The sequence below is a fragment of the Myripristis murdjan genome, chromosome 9 (assembly GCF_902150065.1).
Source record: "Myripristis murdjan chromosome 9, fMyrMur1.1, whole genome shotgun sequence".
Taxonomy (NCBI): Eukaryota; Metazoa; Chordata; class Actinopteri; order Holocentriformes; family Holocentridae; genus Myripristis; species Myripristis murdjan.
In genome coordinates, this window is record NC_043988.1 from 32,121,347 (window position 1) to 32,148,002 (window position 26,656).

The 26,656-nt window shown below is 40.9% G+C and overlaps 1 protein-coding gene across 1 annotated transcript in view; it reads right to left on the reverse strand.

The window, feature by feature from the left end:
* The window catches only part of LOC115364824 (uncharacterized), a 216,989-nt gene extending 202,683 nt beyond the window's left edge, over positions 1–14,306 (reverse strand). The window contains exon 1 of the mRNA XM_030059449.1: positions 14,086–14,306. Coding sequence (XP_029915309.1) covers positions 14,086–14,107 — 22 coding nt within the window. The 5' untranslated portion in view covers positions 14,108–14,306. The remainder of the gene's footprint in view (positions 1–14,085) is intronic.
* Between the last annotated feature and the right edge of the window lie 12,350 nt (positions 14,307–26,656).

Here is a 26,656-nt window from a genome sequence, read left to right on the forward strand (position 1 = left end):
CTTCTTACACTGCAGGGGCAGAATCAAACCTGGAACCTTCAAGATACAGGCCAGGCGCTCTCGCCAAACTGCTGCTCCAGACCTAAAGCTTCTGTCCAATTTTACTGCCTTGCAGATAAAATGAAATGAAGCATGCGTTTGGACAGACATAAATTGCGTAAAAGTTAATTAGGGGTCAACCCATCTAGTTTTAATCCACCTTTTGCAAATAACCTCTTAAATCTGTATGCAGATGCCGCTGGTCCCACGTCTGCTGCTGCAAGGTTAAAAAACATTTGCCCTTTGGTTCATCTCCAAAAGGAATTGCTTTGGAAAATCAGGTTTTGTTCTCTTTCCAGTCATCAGAAGTTACAGCGAATGGACAGGTGACTCATCAGAGCACAAGCAGAGTATTGTGTTGCACCGTGCACACACAATATGTAAGGAATTTGGCTCTGCTGTATTTGGTTCGTTTACGAAACAATGATTGCATTGTAAGCGTGAAAATGACACTGGATTAATGCAGGAGGGTGATGGCCACTACTTAAAATACTCAATATGCACAGGGTCAAGTTGCAGTCGGTTTCCAGTAAAATAATATCTTAGCTGATTTCTGGGCTGGCAGGTCACCATTCCCTTTGAGCCAATGGGAGGGCTAGCTCTGTCAGAGTCAAGCAGACCAGATATCAGACACGTGCCAGGCGGTATGATTGTATGAGAGGATGTGTGCTGCTGGTGACCGGGCGTTTGGCTGGTGGGATAATCCCCCTGAGCTAATGCCTTAAGCAGGGCTGAAATCTACCAGACCCTGCTGTATTGTGAGTGACAAAGAAAGAGAACGGGCCATGTGGGGATGCAAAAAGCTCATTTCCTTTTCAAAAGTTAGCAGGCGCATAACTTTTGACCTTATGGAGCAAAGCCAGATGTTGTACAGATTAAAAATAAATAAATAAATAAAGTGAAGATATTGAGAGAGGCCATGGTGATTTGAGGGAAATGATGGTGAAGACTATAGTTTAATGCTGACATGATGAGTCATGTATAGGATTACCCCTGCTGTCCAAGAGCTGTATGAGAACGATTACATCATACTGACATCTGGAAAGCGTGCGTGCACTGCATATGGTTAAACACCAAGAATTTAAAGAAAAATCACGTTTCGGGTGGTTTTCAACTGAAATTATATTGTGCCCACTGACAATGTCTTTGAATGCCAACAGTGAGCTGTCACTTTGTACGTTATTTTTTCATATGGTGATGTGTTTTTAATTAATATGATGTTCTAAAAACAACATTTTGCCACGGAGCCACGGAGGCGAGCCTAAATATGATCTCCTTCGTGATTGGTCCGTTAAAATGTCAGTTAACCAGGCTGCTACAAACTGACAAGTGACAAGTGTCAACCATTAAACCTTCAGCCAGTAGGCTATTATTTACAAACATTAGTTTCTGGAGAGATTATGGAAGAAATTGATTTGCTTGCTGAGTTTTTTGTTGGGTTTTTCTGTTGTGTAGCCTAGTTTACATTTTTCTTACAAATGGAAATGGAAATGTGACGCCTACCGGTGCCGCAGCCGACCCGCCGACCGGTGCCGCAGCCGGCCCGCCTGACGCTGACCGGTGCCACGGCCAGCCCACCTGCTGCCGGCCAGTGGCTTTTTTATTCAAACAAGATTTTGTCCATTTAAAAAAAGTAGCAAAAAGTTAATGTAGGCTAACAACTGACAGCTCCTCTTGTTACTATAACAACTCCATGGCAACGAGCACGCCTCTCTAATTCTATGACGCCGACCCACTGGTACCATAAGCAATGGAAACACTCCAAGGCCAAACAGGGCAAACGGCCCTTCACGGCACAGCTCTTTATAATGGAAATGAGCTAATACACACACACAATTCCAAAGAGGTAAAGAGGTAGCAAGCCAAGCCCCGTATCCTCACTTGTAACTTAAATCAGTAAAAAGTTTGGTGTGGTAAGTTTAGCCTGTTGTTTTGAACACGTGTTAGATAAAAACTGTTTATCTCAAGGTGATGTTGTTCTCCCCAAAAGGTCAATCAAAAGGAGAATTAATTAATTAGGAGTACTGTAGCTGTCATCTGACTTTGAAGAAATAATTGCTGACATCATTACACAGCTAATATTACCGCTTATCATTTTCACTGTACGCTGATGACATCCTTGTCTTCATTAGAGGGAGCTCCAGCTGTGACCATTTGGCTCTTATATCTCTTTGAAGTGACGTGAGAATGTCAGGCTTTGAAGCCCAGGGGTGGGAATAACGACTGAGGAGTGAATTAAAGATCACATTTCGAGCTACTGAAGCCTCAGGTCCACTCGGAGAGATGACACTCCACCTTGTTCAGCAGGAGTCGACCTCATAAAAATGAGACCACATACAGTGTCCTGGAAGGTACTGTGATCTGAGTGGGTCGCAGGGGTTGGGTGTGTGTGTGTGTGTGTGTGTGTGTGTGTGTGTGTGTGTGTGTGTGTGTGTGTGAACACTGCAGTATTTCAAACAATTTCCTTTCCAAAGTGGATTGGATTGATGAGCATTTACTGTAGCTGTTAAATAAGGCAAGGTCAAAAACAGGAGCACGACAAACAAGCAGACACACTTTGCTTCAAGTGAAACACTCATGTCACCAGGTGATAGCAAACTCCTAACACAAAATATCACTTTAAATTACATTTTTGGGATTTAGTTAAAAGGTGTGGTATTTTTCAACCCAGGCCATAATAAAATGAATCCTGTCTTTTATCATCCCAACCTCACGCTTTAGTGATGAGAAACTTCCCACTTTGCTGCAGCTTCTTGCTAGTCTACCACCTGGTCCAACAGCACAGTCATTACTGATCTCTCCAAAACCACTATAAATGTCATTCCTGAAAATGGGAAACTACTATTCATTCATTCATTTTCCAAGCTGCTTATCCCAATTAAGGTAACGGGATGCTGGATCCTCTCCAAGCACTCACTGAGCTGAAGGCAGGGAAACACCCTGGACAGGTGGCAGTCCACGGCGGGGCAGACACACACATTCACACCAGCAGCAATTTAATATCTCCAATTTACCTGACATGCATGTCAGTGACATGACCTGTGGGAGGAAACCAGAGGTCCCAGTGGAAACCCACACAGACACTGGGAGACCATGAAAACAATGACAACAGTCAAATAAGTTTTGAAAATTGTCCAATAAACAAAAAAAATGTGCAAACTGTGCTTTCTAGCAGGTTTTACTCATTTAGCTCAGCTGAAGTTACACTACCTTCAACTTTTTTTTGTTCAACTTGTTTCCTCTTTCCTGTCACTAGAGCTGGCAGTGAGGGTGTGCTACATGTGATTATAAATGATGGGAATCAACATGCTAATTCGACCTGGGTTGAAAAATACTGAACTTATGCCTCAACAGTCTAAGCCAGAGCCACTAACAATTAAAAAGTATCTTATTCTAACGTAAACCACAGAGATACACATGGCAGCAATGTGTTCTAATGGTTTAAAGACACGATTCATCAACCATTGCATTTCTGTAGCTGGCCCTTGACTTTTGACCTCTCAAGAAGTGGGCATTTCCTTAAGGCAATTAATAAATTCAAACAATATCATCCAGGGCAACATTACTCCTGTAGCTGTCTACCTCACTAGTTAATTTCTGAGGTTCACTCACACCAAAGAAAGCCATTAAGCAGAGGCGGCGGACCTGACATGCTCGGCAGGCGGACAGATGTGGACTAGAGCAGTGTCATTACAAAAGGCCAGACCGAGCCTCTATATTTAGCCCTGGTCTTTTGACTCATGGTGGGTTTGAGTGTGTGGAGGTTGTCAACCCGGTGACCATGTCATTAACACCCTCTCACTTCCATTAAACCACAGCCTCTGTGGACCCTCTCAGACCAACCAAATAAACACAACTGTTGAACTGTTGAATGAACGCATTTGTGTGTGTTTGCAACTGTTGATCTTACTTACGCACCTTCCACACTGTCCATTCCCTGACTATTTGCTTGTATATGTTAACGTAGACTGTATACAGCTCACAAACACAAAACAAGAATCTGCATTAATAGCATCTGCATCTGCCTTTGTATAATTATTTTTCTTTAAAGTATTGCAGAAATTACATTTTTCGATTCAGGTTTCTCAATGAGGAGGGAACACGTGGGCCAGAGCATGTATGTACATCATTCTTTCATTCATTCATTCATTCAATAACTGAGTTGATGTGGTGCTTAAACTGTAGTGAAAAGAAATATCCACCTCTGGTTATGCAATGGGACTCCGCTTGCTTTCTCAAAGATCTCACCCTCCATGTCTGTGTGCCTGCAGTCGACAGTATAACACCACACACGGTTCACAGTCACCCAGAATTACACATTAACAGAGGCTTATCCCCCTGTTGTGTCCCTGCCTCCCTATGATAATGAGCCAATTAGAGATGACACCTGAAGAAGTCCAGGAGGGATGTTCCAGGAGGGGGTCCAGGGATGGTGGAGTTGCCATATAGATGATCGCATATACACAAATATGTCAACACACACACACACACACACACACACACACACACACACACAGACATGTAACCAACCCTCCAACCATCCCACCCTCACCGCAACAGACCAAACCTTAACCCCCTACACTAAACCCAACTCTGATCTTAACTCTAAGCCAACCTTAAAGGAAACGTTCACAATTTTTCTACAAAAGTCGTATTAAAATGTTGATTCCCCATCAGTTATCGTACAAACCGGTACACAGCACTTGCTTTAGTGACAAGAAACGTACCACTTTGCTGCCTCAACACAAACCAATAGAGCAATCATGGCAGCCTCTCAAAGACCATTAAGAAATCTACTTTTTGGAGTGTTTGCGACATGTCTACTCATGAGACAGGTGTTTATGGTGAGATGGAGGAGCCGGGGCCATCACGCACAAAACAAACAAACAAAAAAAAAAGTGATGTGCCTAATCTGCAAGCAGGTGAATGCAAAATGACTTTAACATAAAACGTCAATATGACACGATCACAAAACGTATGACAAGTTCCCCGGACGAGACATGCATAACTAAACTCTCAGTTCTCACATCAGTTCTCACAAATCTGTTTTAGCCTCACAAATTGTATGACAAACTGTGTTTATTTTACAGTACCGGCTGCAAACCATTTCCAAAGCACAAACTGTAGACTTTTCTTATTAATACATCTACAAATAGACGAATAGGATTTTTTTTTCTCCTCCAGAAAACCCAGCATACATTTCTCACATGATTCACCATTGCCATGACATTGCTGGAATTTTGTGATTGTTCTATCTTCTGTTTTTTCTTGGGTGGTCCTCAATCCAGGGTCCCTAAATTGTCCCTCAGTCGTCCAAACTGTGCTTTAACCTAAACCAAATAAATCCTAATTCCAATTCTGTTCCTAAACCCAAGTTCTAGTCCTAAATTAGCAATGAAATTAGCCATTTCCGCCCCTTGCAGAGATCTTGCAAGTACAAAATCACACGCGCGTACACACACACACACACACACGCACACACGCACACACACACGTACAAGCACAAATACACAATGATTCAGTGAAGCAACAGAAGACATTTGTTGTATTGGTCAGCTCCCAGGAGTGAATGAGAGTACTCTGCTGTAAAACAGGATGCACGCTCAGTCAGCTCTCGCTCTATAAATAAAGCGTAAACACACACACACACACACACACACACACACACACACAAACACACTAGGGGTGCCCTGCTGTTTGTTTTTGAGCTCCCAGTCTGTGGTGCATATGACAGACAAAAACGATGATGTAACCCTATTAGCCCGTGCCCTGAATCGCGGGTCATCATCTCCCATCGCGGCTGCTCAACAGCGAACTTCCTGTGGACGTCTTTGGCCAACTGTCTGAGCCTCCACGCCGTGAAAACAGGAGGAGGACGTTTGGAAGCCAAGTCTGAATGAAATGCTATAATATTGTAATAGCAGCCAGACCTAATACATCCTGATGAAAATACATTGCTTTAAAATGCGCAAATTAGGTAATGACCCCATTTGAGCTGTATTTTTTAAAAACTGTGCTACATTATTTATTTATTTATTTATTTATTTATTTATCTGAATTAAATAGGCTGATGTCATGGGTAAAAACTGGGCAGTGGAACATAATTCGCTTATTGTTGCTGGCATGCGGCCATCGTGGACAGAGAGCCAGGATTTATTCTTGTGGTAACGCGTTACGTGTAATTCACAGTCTCTGCAGGTTTCAGAAAACCAGACTGATGGGTACCAGTGTAGCAGAGGGAAGTTGCATTATAAACAGATAGTAGAAAATAATAAAGTGGTTGCAAGATCAATGCTGGCCGGTTAACAGAGGCTAAATCAATCTATTAGTCAGCTTATACACAACAATATCCTTAAATCTCATTACATTGAGATCTCTTTTTCTGTATATTGTCTTTTATACTTTGCTGAAAATGGCAAGTTTATAAATTCTCTTTAACTTTAACATGAAGTTTTCAACACTAAAGACAGGCTATACATGAAATGATATTCATACTGGTACAGTAAACCAGATGTTATCTTTGGCATTGGCATTTTTAACACAGATGCTGACTCGCATTCTCAAATAGTTGAAGCGACTACCCCTAGCTTACTTTGGCAATATAATTGCTATTGACTTTATATTTTATTTATAAAGATAAATATTCCTGCCACCAATGCTACTTTTATACTCTGTTTATAAGCTCCCAGCAACAACCAATCCCAGCCGCCATCCTTTGAATTCCACACCCACATCAAAATAAATCACCAAATAAAGCTTGAATTTAGGTGAAACAGCACTTTAATGCTCCTGGCAGGTGGGCCAGCTGCTGTCATGGTGATGATTATACTGTGTCACAATCCTCTTTAATAACCCACATGGCCAGTGTGGACACATCAGCCGTCTCTTTCAGTTATTCTTAGTGGATCAGAAACATCACCGCGGATGACTAATGGCTGAAAATGTGATCGAAATCACGTCGCGAGCATCAGTGCGATCCGCCAAAATATACAGTGGCCAGTATAGATGTGTGTGAATGCGTGAAATGGAAGAAGAAAATGTGTGTCAGGGCTGGAATTTGGCACAAGAAACAAGGCATGCTGGGAGAAGACTGCCTTTAAAGGATAATTCTTGTTATTGTCAACCTGGGCCTTATTGTCCTAGTTTTTTGCCATCATGAAGACTGATTGTGTTGAAAATGTCATCATTTACTACACCGTAGCGCTTTCATACCTTGCCAGGACTGTCAGGAGCATGGCTGTGCAATACACAAACACACACACACACACACACACACATACCAACAACAACAACAGCACCAAGATTCGATTGAGAGGTGGCAGCAGGGTGATGCAATAGTAAACTCATTATCAGTCAAGGCAGAGTGCTCATGTCACACTCGTACATTTGTACAATTGTGAAATTGTACACCCAACCTGTGTATGTTTAAGTATTCATTTTAGTCTGAATTAAAAAAAAAAAAAAAAACATGATGAAGCATCTGACTTGTGCCTTGCCACTCATTAAGAGATTTAGTACCAGTACCAGCCTGAGAATGTGGACAAGAGATGCATGAGGCGATAAATCAGGTTTTATGCGATGTATCTACAGGCCACTAGTCCAATTCGTGTTGTCATCCATGTTGGTGAAGGCAGTGACAACAGAGGTCCAGCTTCCCAAGGAAAATCATATATTTGATAAACCTAATAGCACCTATATGTGCAGTCACTTATATTACAATGTGCAGTTACTGTAGGTTCCACACCAGTGTTCAGGACTAACTATTTATATGTAATTAAAGAAATGTAATTAAGAAATGTGACTGTATTCTGCTACCGTTACCTGAAAATTAATTAAATCAGTTAGTAATCAAAATGTTGGTGATAACAAAGTGGATGCATCCAAATATATTCTTGTCTGTAAAAAAAAAAAATACTATATGTAGATCTATATGTATATCATTCATTAAGTTGATTTATATCTTTTCTCTGTGCAAAAATGTCTTCTTTTGACAGATTTCCAGAAAACGTGCGTTAGCAAAGCTGTTGGGACAAATTTGAGTGCCACACCATGAAGGATAGGAGCTGTCTCTACATCTGGACAGGATCCATTCATTTAGCAGTCAACCTTTGCACTCGACTTCTGAACATTGATTGGTTTTTGATTGGTTCTGTTATTGGAATTGGCCAGTCAAACCAATGCCCATTGCTCTAAGGGACCTGTCCAGTCAGCTGGTTTTGGTGGTTGAGCTTAAAAATCCAAACACAGTTACCAACCTTGGTGTGAAGCTGGACCCACAACTGACTTTTGCCAACCACATCAAACATCTGTACAAAACCTGCTTTTTCCATCTCAAGAACATTTCTAAACTCCGCCCCTTCCTCACCTTCTCAGATGCAGAGAATCCACACCCTAAACTCCTCCAGGCTTGACTACTGTAACAGCCTGCTCATCGGTGTACCCAATAAAAACCTCCAGAAACTTCAATTCATTCAGAACTGTGCTGTCCGAACTCTGATGAAAGTTCACAAAAATGACCACATCACCCCCATTCTTCAGAACCTCCACTGGTTCCCCATAACCTCAAGAATTCAGTACAAGATTGCCCTCATCACCCACCTCTGCATCTACAGCCATTCCCCGCAATACCTCAAAGACCTCCTTACTCCTCATTCATCCTCTCGCAACCTCCGGTCCCAAAGCTCCAATCTCCTTCATCCTCCCCGCACGAGACTCCGCACTACGGGAGACCGAGCCTTCTGCTCTGCTGCCCCCCACATCTGGAACTCCCTCCCTGAACATCTTCGAAAACCCCAGTCTGTGGACACTTTCAAAAAAGGACTCAAAACATTTTTGTTCAGGCAGGCGTTTTTAAGCTGTCCTTAGTTGCCTAGTTAGCTGTTCTCTCCTTGTTGATGATTTTTTACTGTTTTACTGCTCTCGGTGTTTTTGTTATGTTATTTTAGGTTTTTGTAGCACTTTGAGATTCTTTTATGAAAAGCGCTTTACAAATAAAATTTATTATTATTATTATTATTATTATTATTATTATTATTATTCAATTAATAATGAAGAACTTTTAATGAAAGTTTGACACTCAGCACTGAGTACTGCTGTGAGGTTTTGCCTAGTTTTTAGGTCTTTACAGATTTACTGGCCAGTTTAAAAAAGTGTTAGTAATCAAACGTATATTGCTCAATTATTTTGACGAAGTGATTAAAATAGTTACTGTTACATTTTTAACAGGGTAACTAGTTATCTGTAACCTGCTGCATTTCAAGGGGAACCCTCCCGACAGCGTTCAGCACCACGGACAGCACCAGACAGCAGGCAGGGCTCAATGATTTTATCGGTCTGTCTGATTGCATCTCTTTCCAATCAATCTCTTTGTTTTGTTTTGTTTTTTATTTCTAATCCATTCTTATGCCATGAGTGGATTTCTTTAAGCACTGTGAAAGAAAAGGGCCAGGCTGAGGAAAGTGGCCGCCAGCAAAAATTAAGTTTAAAGAAGAGAAGTGTCAGAAGCAAGCTAGGCTGCCACCAGGAAGTAGCGTTATCAAGAGTTTGATGGAATGAAAAGCAGGAAGCAAAGCGGTTGAGCGAGCTAGACCTCATCCCACGTGAGAGGCGGCCCAACACTGATACACTGATACGCGCTTACATACACACACACACATACACACACACAGGACAGCAAAAGCAGCAGATGGCCAGGGGATTATTCCCCCTCTATCCCCACCCCCTCTTCCCAGACGGGCCACTGAAGCTCTACTTGTGCCTCTGTCATTCTAACACACTCTCCCTGTGTGTTTACTGACCTGGTCTGGTCTGGCCTCACCTACTGTCCTCACATATGGCATCTGGTGACCCACAAAATACTTTAAATTGCCACCTTTTTGAACAGAAACAGGGCCACTAATGCAAACAGATTATAGAACCAAATTAGTAAAGTATAGCATCAAACACTGGTGTCTCTTAATCATCCAGTTTCAAAGCTAAGCCATGACTTCCCATGGTTGAAAGGCTGAAATAATTGGCTACTAGTTCTGAAATGGGTTCAACCAATGTGAATTTTGGAAAGCCAATACCAGTACTGATTTTTTCGGGTTATTGAAGCAGCAGACAGTGAATTTTTTTAAGCCTGAAACAGCATTAGACCATGGGATATTAATAAAATTCCTTGAGCCAACCCAGCAATCAAATGGCATGTAAATCTTGGGATAGATTACTACCATAAATGATGAATAAATATACAGAAAATACCACTGAATTGAATAAATCAATAAATAAAATATGAAAGAAAAGATAATCTCATTGCATATTTTGTAGGCTGTTTTTCCTGGGCAGCGGTCAAGGAGGAAGCTCCATTGCATTGGTGGTGGATGACGCTGATTGGCCGATATGTCTGATACTACCAATATTAATCAGTCTATGGCTTAAGTTAAAAGTTATCTCAATTGACCTTACAAAACAGCAACATTATAATGGCCATTTCTTTTAATATTTCATTTTTGTGACACTTTCCTATAAAGTAGCCTGACTTCGCACTGATGCAATACCATGATACATTTATTCTGCTGCTAATTTCCATCCAGAAATAACTGAGTGTGGGTACTGACTGAGCTGTCAGTGGCTGTGTCCTGCCATCCTCAGCTTTTCATTTCGCAGGCAGCCACTCCGCCCCTCAGCCCCGGCTTGTCGACATGGTGGCTCTGAGGGCCCTCGACACAACGAGGAGTGAGCAAGGAAGTCAGAAAAAAAAAAGGCCTCAAAACGCTCCACAGCTCTCAAGGAACAAGGAAGTCACTCTTCCCTGATCAAACCGGCTTGTGTGGGTTCCTTTCCTTTAATCAGGGAGAGCACATCTGCCACACCAGAAAAAAGGCAGTCACTTCCTCTAATATGATACTTTGTCATTTTTGTGGCATTAGGTCAGAGGCAGACAAGGAGACAAAGAATTACCTCTTAGTGAATTCAAAGTTTCTGTGAATTTCTTGCATGTGAAGTGGCTCAACTAAGAAAAGAGGAAGTTCATTTCTCTTTTCTACCTTCATACCTTTGGATACCTTTGATACCATTTGATTTGGAATAATAATAAGCACTCTTAGTAACTGCATAACCTGTAATGCACCTGTATCTTTACCTCCCTTTAACTCTAATCTGACTGATTTATAGTGCAATTTTTCTTGTGCTACTTTATAAAATATTCTGGTGATTTTGTAAGTTTGTCTATTTTTTGGGCGTGGCTTTCAAAGAAGCCCCATTACATGTTTCTCTCTTGTCTTAAAGTGTGAAACAAATGAATGTGAATGAATGAAAGTGTCTTATAAATGTTCTCTAAAGTGTTAACAGCATCATAAAACAAGCAGATGCCGACTTTTGAACAAGGATCCGAGCTCTGCTGTGGTGGGAACGACCTCCACCTCTGCCCGAAGCTCTTGGGCACAGAAAATACCTTTAAAGCTCAGACAATATCCCAAGTCTGATCCCCTATACGGCTATTCCATCAAGACCACTGAACATGAGCAAATCTCTCCCACACTCCTATGAAACAGTCTGCTGGTCTTTCTTTCATAATTCCACCTGACAGATCCAACTATACCAGCCAGCTGTGCTGCCCCCCCTGCCGCCCCTCCTCTCCTCTCTCCATCTCATCATTCAGTAATAGAGGAGTTTGGTGGTGGGCTTTCCAGACTCTGATGAGAAATGATCAGAAACGATCTGTGAGAAACAATACACCGGCGGCTGAGCATCAGAGATAGGCAGACAATAGTTTGATGATGCGAAAATCAATCAGCACCTCTATGAAAGGGGGAGCAATTTGTTATTTGGAAAAGAGCCACACTTTTAAGCACACTGGTGGCATTATTGTATGCATTCTTTAAAAAAAAAAAAAAAAACAACAAAATTGAATAATTCAAAAAATGCTGGCTGAGAACACACACTCTTCTTCAGCAACAGTTTGCTTCTCATTCTTTCAGGTTCGCTGAGTTTCACCTGTGAGCTGCCTAGAAAGACCGCAACCTCTCAAACAACAGCAGGCGAGGTGACTTGCTTAAGGGCACCTCGGCAGAAAGTTTCTCCAATTTTCCCATCAAGCATATAGAACAATTCCAGTCTCAAACCTGCATAGCTCCCATTTCGACTCCCAGGGCAGCAGCGGGTGCTACGGTTCCATTTTTACTGGTTTTTAAAGGATCAATATGTTTTGGGGTGAAGCTGCCAATAGCTGATGTTTTGTGCCAATATTTAATTTACTTAAATGACTTAAAAATAAATGGAGTGACAAAAAAATCCATGTTTTACCCAGAGTCTTACTCCCATCAGGGTGGAAAAGCTTCTGAAACAGCATTTAGACCCTCACTGGACACTAAAACTTTCCAGTGAAACCAGTGAAACACATAATTCATGAAATTCTTGAAGGGACAGCAGCTCCTTACAGGATAATTAACTATGTCCTAGTTATGGTGCTCACACACTCTCTCTTGCATACCTTGTTGGCAGCCAGTTTTCTAATGCATTCAGGTCATAACAGTGGATTCACTGCTTTGTTTAGCGCTTGTGCTGACACATTGTGTAAGGTGTGACACCAGGTGGGAAATATGGAAGCTGGCGAGAATGTCCCACACCAGCGAGTTCATGTGAATTATTTTTTCCCAGCCGGCAGTTTGTATGTTCAGACTCCAGAGTAACTTGAAAAATCTACTTGTGAAGTACCATGTGATATTTAGAACAACATACTGAATACTGCAATATGTACACATTTCAGGCAATTGATGGCTGAAAAAAAAAAAAAGGACTCGGCCATGACTCAGAGCGGTGCAGGTGTTAGCCTGTAATGTGTAGAGGGAATATGAAGTGTTTCTGGGTTCAGCTGTTGGAGCCTGCATGTGTGCACCAAGGAGCAGCACTGCCTGCAAGGTAGAGCTACATGAAGCTCTACAGTGACTTCACTAATGAAATTTTGAACATAATCAATTATTACCACGGCGAAAAAAAAAAAAAAAAAAAAAAAAAAAAAAACTAGAAAAATAAAGCCTAGGTTCAAAATAATTGGAATTGTCCCCCAAACCAAGCTCTGCAGGTTAATTATTTAACTGAATAAGGCCTTGCTCAACAATTACACCACTTATTAAAATGGCGATGGATATAAATGTAGCTTTTTATGAAAAGTTTGATATTTCATTGAAAGACAGTCTATATCAGCAAACAATAGTCTACATCGGTCTAAGCGATGGATATAAATGTAGCTTTTTATGAAAAGTTTGATATTTCATTGAAAGACAGTCTATATCAGCAAACAATAGTCTACATCGGTCTAAGCCTGTGTGGATTTTCACTGAAAATGTGGCGTCCTCAGCCGCTCTGTGAAGTTCACAATAACACCCATCAATTAACATCTGTGAATTAAACCAAATTCAGCAGAATGTGATCCTGATGCCACCCAGGGCGCTGAGTGCCACCTTCTGAGTGTGTAAAGTCGCAGGAGGCACCGTGCGGGCCACAGCGGTGATTTGTCTCAGTAATTAGGCCAACACCTGTTAGACTGCGGAGACTGAGAGGATGAACTGTGGGTTATGCTGCTTCACCCAACATCCCGAGCATATTCACCAAAAATAAAATAAAATAAAATAAAATAAAAACTTTCAAGTAACATATAACATCATGTCTAGGGAAACCACCGGCTTTGTGCGCCCTCGTTATTTGCAAGTTTGTAAATGATGAGATTCCAGTCGCCTGTAATATTCCTATAATATTCCTACAATATTCCTCTCTGGACTTGCAGCATAGCAAACTTTAAGTGCCATTACCATACTTTAATATATTATTTAATCTTTGTGTTATTCATACAATATTCCTGTCGTATTCCTATTGTTATTCACAGGTTTGCTGTGACATTTACACAAAATTCTGTAAATATATTATGAGACATAGCTCATTTTTACAAAGCAAAATTGAGAAAAACCCTTAAGTCCCAGACTATCATAAAGTATTTGTTAGGCTGTCCGTTTGTTTCTAACTGTCACTGTAATTCCTGGGACAGAGTGCAGCAGAGGGAGACCTTACCTCTGACACACAGCAGAGACATCGCAGCGGGATTTCGTGCAACAGTTCCTCCTGCGGTGGTGTAGCCCTCAGTGAGTTCGCAGCCCGGTCGCCTGTTGCACGGCAGTCATTTAGACTACTTCACAATGTCGCTTAGTCCACACTTCATCACAGCGAGGCGCAAAACGACAGATCTGAGCCCAGGCAGGCAGTCCAGGGGCTCCTGCCGGTGTTGGAGATGACTGTCACCAGCGGAGAACTAGAGGCTGAAATCCGGTGAAACGGGGCGGCTCTTATGCTGCCTTCAAGGTCTATCGGAATTATGGCTTTTAACACATGAGCGCTGACGACAACAGGTGATTTAGCACTGACTGATTTGAAGTTGTGGTATTCTGGTTGAAGCTGTGAAGTCACTTGTTTGATTCTTTAGCTGGAATGAAAAAAAAATCCATAGTCTCAGCCGTGCATGGCACATGTCTGCTTATCTTAGGTTATCTGATTAAATGATGCAATTTAATGATGTGCCATTCCAGGGATGTGCCTGTAGGGGAAAAATGGAAGCACTCGTGAAAGCCAAGTTAATGGAAAAACAGAGGCTGTTTTATTAAGAGACTGTTTGAAATATGATGCATTTTTAGCATACACTGGTATTGTTTGGTAGTCAGTATAAAGTAGGCTGCTGGCATTTTGTTTCCACATTCACTCTGCATATCTTTCTTAATCCTGTGCAGTACAATGTATTTGAAAATAAACTATGTTTGCTATAGGGTCCTTTTTGCTATTTGGCTATTGTCAGTGTTATGCACTTTAATCTGCAATAGCTTCCATACGCCGGGCATTAGGAGTTTACGAGGCGTCACTGAAGCTAGCACTGGAGCCACTGAGTGCTTAGCAGGAGATTGCCGAGCATGGCAGGCGAATAGGTATGCGCCTACGTCAGCACGCACCAAGCTTTACGCACAGGTGGAGGCTGTTTGCCCATGTGTCCTCGGGCCACTTTTGATAAAGAAACAGGTCTACTCCAATAATTATTTTTTTGTGGATATTGTTTGGTCCCAATTTAAGTAAAGATGGAATTAGGGAAAAAAAAGTAGGACAGATCCGGGTCGGTTGTAGAACTTTTTTGTTTATTCCTTATTACAAAAAGACAGAGCCAGCTACAGTTTCAATATTTTAATGTAAGCAAGGTACACAAGTACTCCACCAATCCAAACTACAGTTTCGTCCTGCGGATCAATACAGCAGGTGTGATCAGGCCGAAGGTGGAAGCAGCGCAATGCTACTTTCGCCCCGCACTGTCGGGGCGAAAGTAGCACACGTGAGGGACGAATGTAGCCGTCCTCAAAAGTGGACTGAAGAGGCCGGGTGACACATTTTTTTTTTGTTTGTTTGTTTTTACTTCTCATTCCTTCAACAGTTAACCTTTCCAAGTAATAGTGAAATATAATTTATGTTATATGTTGCAAATTCATATAGTTAGACCTTTTGTCTATTTTGCTGACATAACCAATGTTTTGCCTCCCTTAGTAGACTTACCCATGTAAATGACTCACAATACAAATTTCTTGTTAAGATTAGCATTTAAAATGATTAACTTTTATAGTTATGAACTTTGCATTTAAGTTATTGTAGGCTATTTATTAAATGTTATTTATTTCATTTGTCATCCATAGCCTGTTGTATATTCTATATTGTGAATGGCTAGATTATTTTAATTACATTTTTGCTGCAGCTCTGATTGACTGGCCCTCAAAAACAGCCTGGCAAACTCTTTCATAAAGCTCTGTGCTTCCTCACCCTCATCCTCAGCATATCCTGTAAGCACAGCATCAAGGAAATGCATAGGTGAGGCTCTGCTACAACCGTCCCTCCTCGCTCTCCCTACATTTAAAAGGACATAGCAGAAAAGCTAAGCTAACATGCCACATGAAACAACTGCTAATGTTTAGTCTACTGATAGGTCCAACAGACCATATAGGTTTGTTGTATTAAATACACAAACTCTAATCAAAAACAGTTATGGTTTCAGTATTTTACTTACCGCTATGAAAAAAACGTTTTCTCCTAAAACTCAGCAACAATACATGGGGCGGCAAAGATTTTTTGCAGAGGCAGCCATGAAAGGAGGTGGAATCTGCTCACCAAATTACAAGTTCCTGTGTTGTGTTTAACACGAATAAGGGCCCGTGCTACAACCGCCCCCCTGCTACAACCGACCTGGATCTCCCCTAGCCTACAGTGTATTGTGAGCCAAATAAACAGGTGACATGTGGGCAGTTTTTCCTCCTTGACTTGAAGATTTAGGCTAAATCTTCAAGTGCTAAATGAAGATTTATGCTAAATGCTAAATCATTTAGCATGTGCTACCTTTTCACAATTTTATGGAATTGCCTACAGTATAGTTTGTTAGTCACAACTGAGCTCAAGCATGTTGTACTGTATCTCCTGAAAGGAATATTGCTGAGTTATTCACTATAAACCAAGAAAATCACTCAGAATATTCAGCTGCAATATTCATTTGCAGACTGACAATGCCAGGGCATATGAATAACTGAAATTCAGCTGTGTCTCTTATCTTATGATTCTTGTATGCACGCACCAAGGTGTATGATCTGAAATGACAAAAGAGTGTTTTTTGCAATCTGCATTACAGCAAAACATCATGGGTGGAGAACCAGATGAATATTTAGTATCCTCCAAGTAAGAAATCAGTGGTTTAACAGCGCTCTTACCCTTCAGTCCACTCTTGTCATCACTGGTATTCCTTTGGTGGGCTCCTCTGATTCAAAATCTGCCAAATCTGCATCATGTCAAGACCATGACACCATGTTTCTTGAAAAGTTAAGACAATGACCTGGAGATAGACACACACACATCACATCTGACATCATATCTACTCATGTACACCAAATGTGGTTGCAATTAAATGAAACCTTCAGGAGGTATGATATTTTTTTGTTGTTAGGGTCGCATTTTTTGACAAGCAAAAAGTGTCAGAACACCTGCAAGATGTAAGTACAGGTAGATCTTGATACTGCAAGTTGTGTGTGTGTGTGTGTGTGTGTGTGTACCCGGTATTACAAATGCTGTGGGAACTCGCCTCCTTTAGACAAAGGCAAGTCCACTGAGTGAAAGTCATTAATTTTAGGTTAAGGTTAAGGTTAGGGTAGGCAGGTCGTGGTTAGGCTAAGTCTCCAGGAATTGAATTGAAGTCAATGTAATGCCCTCTGAAGTGATGGAAACATGACAGTGTGTGTGTGTGTGTGTGTGTGTGTGTGTGCCAGGCATTTCTGACATTAGGGCACAGATCAACTGTGACATTAACTTTTTATCTTTTAAGCAGCGCCTGGACAAGATAGATAGATAGATAGATAGATAGATTTTTATTGTCATTGTCATTGGCATAATAATGCAACGAAATTAGGGCTCAGTCCTTTCGGTGCAGGGGAGAATAGAAAGCATCGTGCATCTTGCTAGTTGAATAGCCAAGTCCAGTAATAGATGGCTGCAGCCATGTCTCTGATATCAGAAAAAATTCAACAGTCACGGAAACACTTGTTGGATGTGCAAGCACAGTTCATCATCCCGTGTTCGCCATGGACCTGGCGCTGGAAGATGCTGGGAGGCGGCGGCCCAAAGGGCTGTCCTTTCAGCCGTGTCAACGCACCGGCCCTGCAGCCTCGGCGTCCTCCGGAATGTCCTGGCAGCGATGAAAGTCCGGTGAAATTGGCATCCCGCAGCGCAATCCCAAGCTCAAAAGGTCCTGATAACTGTTGTTTCCTTTGCTGATGATGTTGCTGATGATAGGAATGCACACACTCAAAAGCCGTTTTCGGAACATGAATTTACTGTGAAGGCTTAAAAAGCTTTCTTTGTGTGAGGTATAAGGCAGCACACAGTGAGTACCTGATACAAAAATTCTGTTTTATGCATGAAGTATTCCTTTAAAGAAATCGAGCCAAGTTGTTCACTCATCTCAAAATTACACCCTAAACACACACTGCCATTATGCATGAACTACAACAGGACATTATTTACATCAGTGAAAAGAAAACGTCAGGTGAATGAATGTCTTGAATCACTTACAGTAAGAGTGACACCCTCAATCATGACCTGCACTGGCATTTCACAGCAGTAAACAAACACTTGAGGTGAGTCGGTCAACAGGAAATTGTGATGGTGTACACTTAATATTCTGCAACCAGGTGGTCATTTAGCAAGCCGCACACTGGTGTGGACACATTACGCCAAATTTTATTACAATGCACAAGCCGCAAGCACCTCATTTGTGTAGATGTGCTTGTTTTACAGCAGTGAAATTATGATTTAAGCCAAATACGCATTGAGCTCAACATCTACCCAGCAACTGAAGAAGCAGCTTCTCCCTGCTTGAAGAAGTGGTTTCTATGTTAGGTGGCAAATCACATCAACTTTGGAGGACAATATTCAAAATAAAAAAAATAAAATAAAAATAAAGCACATAATTGTACCTTTAGGGGCCTCTAAGGTGCAGCTTTTTTACCCTTGACACTGGGTACTTATTTGTACCCTTGTGGTTTGTACCTTGAAGAGAGCCGTCTTGTTCCTTTATTATAACAACAATACTGACTTGGCTTATTTTTCATATCCACAAATCAATAAAACTAATTTCATTTCAAGGCTACTCAACCATAGCCTACAAATTAAAAACCACCTTAAATTAACATTTTACATCATTTATTTATTCATTCATTCATTCATTGTAACTGGCCTAACAAACGCTGTCTCATGATATTGTACCTTCACATTTAGAGGAAACGGTACACATATTTTCCTTTTACTGCTTGGGAACATATATGTACCTATTTGGCTCTCAAAAAGGTACACATACTTACCTTGAGGTCCAATAATTAGCCGTAGGAGGTACGTTTGTGTAGATTTTACCTTGGGGGGTGCATATGAACAAACTGAAATTCAGCAGTATCTCTTATTTTTGATATTTGTCCCAAAAGCGCAAGTTGTACAGAGTCATTTGATCACACACTCCAGTATTTTCTAGCATTAGCAGCTGCTGTTATGTCATACAATGAAATAAGGTCACACATAGAGGAAGAAAAAAAGTTGTATTTTATTTTCCAAGGACGTTCACCATACAATCATGTCTCATACTTTAGGACCACCTCTGTCAGCCACAGGAATGGCCAGCCTCACCTGCGTTTGAGTAGGACGAGTCTCACACCAGCACGGGCTTGGTGTTTTTGGTAGAGTGCAATGAAGTTTGTTCCCTGCTGACTTGTCAACAGATGAGCCCAGTCAGGCTGCATGCCACTGACAGCCAGTCAAACTGATCCTGGTGATGGCACGTCGGTATCAGCTGTCAAACAACGTCCCGTCCTGGTGGAAGACCCACTCCTCCGTGACACAACACAGACCTCCGTGTCAAAGAGACGTCCATGTCAAGAAAATACCTGTCATGAGACTGAAACGTTCTCTCTTGGCTCCTCACAACAGCATGCCACCCTGACCCACCCACTACTGTATGTTTAAAGTTTGTGGGACCAAGGCTGGTGGCTGTGTACTAGTGGCTGGGGCTTGAAGCCAATCTGGAGCCTTGAACCACTGAGCAGGTTTTCTTTGGCACCAGGTTTTCCAAAGTGGGACTCTGACCCATCATGGTAAGCTTCAAATAGATGCAAATTTTAAATTTTAAAAAATTGCACGAATTGAGAAGAGTGAGGAACTAATTTCTTATTATGCATCATGTGAGAAACTTACCTCTGCATTTCATGATTTAATGACCTGGAACAAAGCATAAATGTGGCTGGTTGTCTATGAACATGTCAATTTCTGTTTGGTACACTGAAGTTTGCTAAATGAGGTTTTTGAACTACATAGACAATTGTAAATTACATATATTAATATGGAATTTAAGACTTGCATAATGTCCTCCAACACAGAGCAATGATACCCTCATTTTAGAAAAGCGTTCTAAGATAATTTTCACACAAAGCATAGAACGGCTCTTTGAAAATATTACCTGAAAGCACTTCCTACGGCTACAGGCAGAGAAGTGATGAGATGCAAAGAAAAATAGGTCTGTCTGCCCCACATAAACAGATCTGTCCTTCGACACCAGCTCAGCGGCAGCAGTCTCTGGCGCAGGTAATTTAACCTGTTTCGACAGCCAATTACTGGTCGCTCTCTTCCTTACAGGGTGATTGGAAACCGACGGAGGTAAAGGGACTGGATGCTCGGTGAAAGGCTTTCCTTTTAGTAGTTTTCTCACACGTTCACCACAGAACATTTGTTTTCATGTTCGTTGCACTCATTCCATATGACAGAAAGCAATTAAAATCATGAAAAAGCTTCACTCATGGTGTTGAGCATGTACATAATTTTGGGACCTTGTTCACTGCTGCTTGTAAGAGTGACTCTGGTAGCAGATTGTAATCATTTTAATATATTAATAAAGCACCAGATTTATAGGACCACAATGTTCACCCAGCTTTCAATAATCAAAAAGAATATTTAACAAAAGGACATCATTTCTAAGAAAAACACCATATTCCCAGCATTTTATTAGTGAAAAATAAGTGTTAACATCGGCATCAATCGACCAACTTTTGGCCGATTAGCAATTATTTTCTAGTGCCTATAATCGTATTATATATGACCCTCTATACATCCCAGTGGTCATCTGCCCAAGACACAGGGACAGATTTGACCTTTTGCCCCACCCACAACCACACACACACACACACACACGCACACACACACACACACACACCCCTCACATTCACAACACAGGTGTCTGAATATTTTCTAGGAGTGCAAATTTCAATATACAAGTTCTCATATGAGTTGCTTTTTTTCTGTGACCTCAACTTGTGTGTGCATATTTTATACAAAGTGAAAAATTAAGCATATGAGTTGATTTTTGCTCTGCAAGTTCTCAAATCATAGTCTACAAGCTCCTGTTTCCAAGTGATGGACATGTCTGGCTTCACTTGTAAGTGTCCTCTTCCCTCTTTTTCTGACTAAAAGCAGACTGAGACAAGATGTTCAATACCATTTTCACCTCTGTACGTCCACTGGTTCAGCTCCCATGAGTGGCATTTCATGTTAGCTTAGCATAAAGACTTGAAGTCTATGGGAGTTGTTAGCCTGGCTCTGTCAAAGTGAAAAAATAACCCTTACAGCAACTCCAAAGCTGCCTTATAGACGGTGGGCCAAACGCATTTTTCGTGTTGTTGATTGATCCCCATCGATAGAGTACACAGTTTTTCTCTGTGTGGCATTAGACAGTTCTAGAGTATAGGAAAATTTGTTGCCAGCTCTGGTTTGATCATTTATTTTGACAAACTTGACTTTTAATTGTTGCTCTGCTCAGGCAAGTTGCGGGACAACTGAAGCTGACGAAACAATCTGATTGTATTGATATGAACCAATGGGGCACAGCCTGGTAGGAGCCCAATGTAAACACGCCAAACAGGAGAAAGCAGACTGACAGCTCATCTTTTTAATTTCTTGTGTCAAAATCATACAGTCTATGTTCAAAAATAACGACTACGTTTATATATATGGTATAGAATCATCATCATCATCATCATCATCATCATCAATACGTTTATGTAATATAATTGTAGAACCAGACTGTAAATTCTTTTGCAGATGCTTAAAATAGCCAGTGCTGTGATTTTTCTATGTAATCTTCTCATATTGTTCGAATATTCAAGATTAATTTTCGTAATTTATTTATAATACACCATAAACTGACTAGTTTATAAGCTTTTGGTGTGTAACTTGATCTGTTCGGAAGCATGACTTAATAACAGGCAAGGCAAGGCAAGGCAAATTCATTTGTATAGCACATTTCATACACAGTGCAATTCAAAGTGCTTTACATAAGTGTGCAAGAAGCATTAAAACAGAAATTAAAAACACAAAATGTAAAAACAACACAAGAAACTGTTGGAGTTGTTCTTTGTTGTCACCGCAAGACAAGAACTTAGACCTTTGGGTATTTTCTGTCCAGCTGAATATATTGTAGTCAACTGACATCTAACCCTAACCCTTTTCTTCCTCATCGGTTTCATTCTGCATTCTTTATACTCTGTGTTTTGTAGGTATCAGGGACTCTTAAGTACACTCTGCAGATGAGGCTTGGATACTTTTACTTAAATATGGTTTTCAGTGCAAGACTTTCATTTGTAGAGTATTTTCACTTAAAGGATCTGAATACTTTCCACCACTGTATGATATGATTTTTATGATCAGAAAATTGAATGTGCTGTCCAAAGTAAAATCTATGATGTTGTACAAACCTTCAATCTGCTGTACTGCCCTTTCTTTCCTCTTGCGAGCTCTCTCAGTGTTCCTTTTGTTGGCATATTGCATACAGCACTCTCTGTGGTAACCAACATTAGCTGGCACACTTGGAAAAACATTGTCTTTAAATAAACTACTATATCCTACAAGGGATGAGTCTGAGTTTTTTTCTTCTTGTTCTTCTTCATTTTTGTCATCTCATCTACATACCGTAACACCACACATGTGTATACCCTACCTGGAAAAATATGGAGCGCTGTATGCATGTAGCAGGTAATACAACCCCAAAAATCATACAATTTTCAGCTGAAAGTTGGGCAACATTTGTAAAAAGTTCTTTGGAGTAGGTCAACCTTAAGTCATTAAAACAACAAAAAAAAATCAGAATCTTTTTCTAGGGCTGTAGGTTTAGGCTCCCCTTGTCTTTCTCTTCTTTGTCTGTCTAATAAAGGTCTAATGTTGAGAAATGCATACTAAAATGTGTAAATTATACAGACTGACTTGTTTCCACCATCCTTAGCATTCTTTGAACAAACACAGAAATTCAACTTGGTTTGTCACACATTTTACCACACTGCCACCTAGTGACATTTTTAGTAACAAATTGAGACAGTAAGGTACTATAATGGCATCATTTTCTTGTTATAAATCACCAAACATGCATTGTTTGACCATGACTGGAATGTGAGCATCATGGGCCGTACCTGTGAAACTCCACTGAAGCACCGAGGGTTTCTCCACATCTGGCCGCCCTCTGGATTCTGCAACACCTTCCACCAACAAGAAGAACATGTCAGGATCTTTATCATTAAACCTGGGAACAAAGCACAAATTTTAATCATTTTTTAATCATCTTTACACATATCACTAGTTAATTACACACAGTATTGTGACCATGTACACAAAATTTGAACCAGAAACATTTTACTACCTCAGCCATTCAAACACCACAGGCACCAACTTCATCCTCCTCATATCACACCCACAAAACATTTAAAAAATAATAATAATAAAAATTAAGATGCTCTGAATGACAGTCTAAGTTAAAAAAAAAAAAAAAAGCCACAAAACTGCTGAGATAAGACATTATTTATTTAGAAAGTGATGCTCAAATGCATATGTCTCATGCACTTTTATTGGAAGAAGAGAAAACTATTTCCAACCTCATTAAGCTTTGGCCCCAAAGCGTCCTTGTGTTCTCCAGAAACGCTGACAGAGGTAGACACTTGTCGATCATCTTGTTTTTTTTTTTGTTTGTTTTTTTTTCATTCTGTGGTAACTGGGAAGAAACATGGCAAACATGACAGACAAGAAACAGAGGCCCGTCACAATCTCACATCTCTATGATTCGTCAAAGCTTACTGTAACACCATGTATACCAGAGGTTAAACATGTACCCATTGTTGGTTGTGGACCTGTAGTTTGTGTGATTCGTAATATATAAATGAAACAATGACAATACTCAATAACAAAGTGACCTGTGTATGCCTGGTTTGCTCAATAAAGCCAAGTATGTTTCAGATATCAACCTGGCCATAGGGAAATGACATATTTGCACATATGAAATTAAAAAAAAGCAACAAAATAGACATTGTAGAAGATTCCCAAAGGCAACCTACAATTAGTGAAGGTGCAAGTAATATATCACCGTCACCAATAGTAGCTGTAGAGGTGTGTGTGTGTGTGTGTGTGTGTATACTGAGGTGTGTGCTTCATTGTAGTAACTGATTATCATCTGCACCTGCTAATTGTCAGTCTCCCTTGCAACAGAGAGGGGGTGAATAGGATTTTCTGTTGCTCTATTTTTCAATATCTAATAGGAGCATCACGTAACACAACCAAAATAAATGCAATTAATTGGACAACAATTTAAAAAATCACACATCATGTCAGCAAGTGTTTCATTCAAGACCTTTGATATAATTAACATAATGCTGGAAACTAAAGGCAGTATCAACAGGCTTATCTGGCCAGCAACTGTTCACATCCTTTTACATAGGCTAAACAACATAAATATCACTCTGTAGCACGGATAGTACAGTTACTATTAACCTGTCGTGAGGAGGGTTGCCACATTTGATTTGTGAAAAACCTGGACATTTGAGGGGTAACGCGGGATGCTAAACCATATTTGCAAATATAGCCTACTATGTAAACAGTTGTAGGACCCCTATTTGTCCTGACATACAGTAGTTGCACTCTGCTGCAACCAGCGGGAGAATCAGGTGTACATTTCATTTAGAGTGAGACACAAAGTTGCAGTTTTAAGCACTCAAGAGTGTGTTAATTTCCAAACAGAGGCTCAGACAAAAATAATAAATAAATAAAACGAATAAAAACAAAACAAAACAAAACAAAACAAAAAAAACAACTATAGGTTCTTCCCCTCTTTGGAGAGTATTACGGTACCTATAAACAGTCACCAGCCCCACGGGGTTCTTTGTCTGACGCTGTCCCTGATGCAGGTACACTGACTCTCCTGTCTGTCTGCTCCTGTCTCTTTCTACATTAAATACAGATTTAAAAATACACATGAAAACATGATTAGTTGTACTATCCACTGGCGGCACCAGGATTTTGTGAATGGGTGGGCCTACAGAAAAACGGGTGGGCCACTAAAAAAAAGGAAAAACACAGCACCGCACTGCCACCTGCAATATAACAGCCGTGTCTGCACCTGAGTGTCGCTGTCCTCACCTCAGTGCTGAACTGGACAAAGACCTATAACTCAGCAGACTTCATTTCTCTCTCTTATTGACTACACAAAACTGTAAACGGAAATATATCTTTGGAGGTTTTTTCTCTCTCTCTCTCCATTTATTTAACCAACCAAGTTACACTGTTACAACATACTCAGATCGAACAGAAAGTGCAACATTATTTAAGCAATAAACCCCTTGAAGCCGTGAGTTACAGTGATTTTACAACGGCTGAGGGGCGTTCTAAGGCACGATGCACAGCGGAGTGCCCCTCCGCCGTTGTAAAATCACTGTAACTCACGGCTTCAAGGGGCTTATTGCTTTTATAAAACGGTTACCCTATAGCCCATAAAATAATGCTGAAGGAGTCGGGCTTTAATTTGCGGTTGCCCTCGTTCGCCCTGCGTCCCATATGAAGCTGCACGTCAAACCAGACTTTACAGTCAAGCCCCCAAGGTGTGTTTGAACTTCGTGCCTGAAAGTGCTTCATCTTCTGGCAGTCTGCCTCGGTTATGGCTCGGTGGTGGGAAGATTTGTCACGTCCTTCTCAGCGGAGTTTCTTTACCACACCAGTGAAAACATTGTTGCTGGTGGTGAATTCAGCATCCTTTAACAGATACCAAGCACCTCCTCCAACCACTCATCCAGGCTCAGGCCACCCAGCAAATCAAAATTCACCACAAAGTCTGACATTTTGTTGACAAAAGTCTTGAAACAAATGTGACCTAACGAGGAAGTTGAGCGCAGAGTAGTTGGTTGCTAGGCAACGCAATGTCCATTTACACTGGCGCAGGGATATGTTGTGCTGCGGTCTGCCGGCGGGTTACACTGATTTTACAACGGCATGGAACGCGGCTCAGCCAATCACATTTAAGGATGGGAAGCACCCATTTTATAAACAACGGATAAAACGCACACACAGCATAAAAAGGTCCAAGTTATTTTGGTTATAGCTTATTCAGAATAATAAATCTATCATAGGCTATTAAGTGCAGCAGAAATGGCCCCAGTTATTTTTGTTACTGTGGCTTGGCTTGCTGACATGACTGTGAGGGGATGGATGAAGGAGGAGGAGGAGGAGCAGGGTTGCCAGATCTGTGAGACATAAGCAGCCAAACAGCATCTCAAAACCAGCCCAAAACCCGCCCAACCGGGTGTAAAAACGGCCCAAAAATCAGCCCAATACCAGAACTCAAAATATGCCTATAAAAATCCATATATGTTGCTTTTAAAGTCCAACAGAATTGCTAAAATTGCAAAATGCACTATAATATCTATAAAATAACATCATAAACATTAAAGGCAATTTCCCAGGCAAAGGCGATTGAAAATCAATTCAGCTCACCTGTTAAACTGCTGGCTGTCTCCAACATAAAAAAGAACGGGAAAAAACTCCATGAACTTGAGCTATTTACAGCGTTGTCCAGTTTCTTTTTAGACATGTTGAGATCCCTCGCCCTGGTCCCTGTCATACAGAACTGTATTGAACAAGGCCAGCATCTCTCTGGTGGGCTCAAACTCGTGGCAGCAGATTTCATTAGTCATTCAAAATATGAATCTTTATTCACAGGCATTATTCATCATCT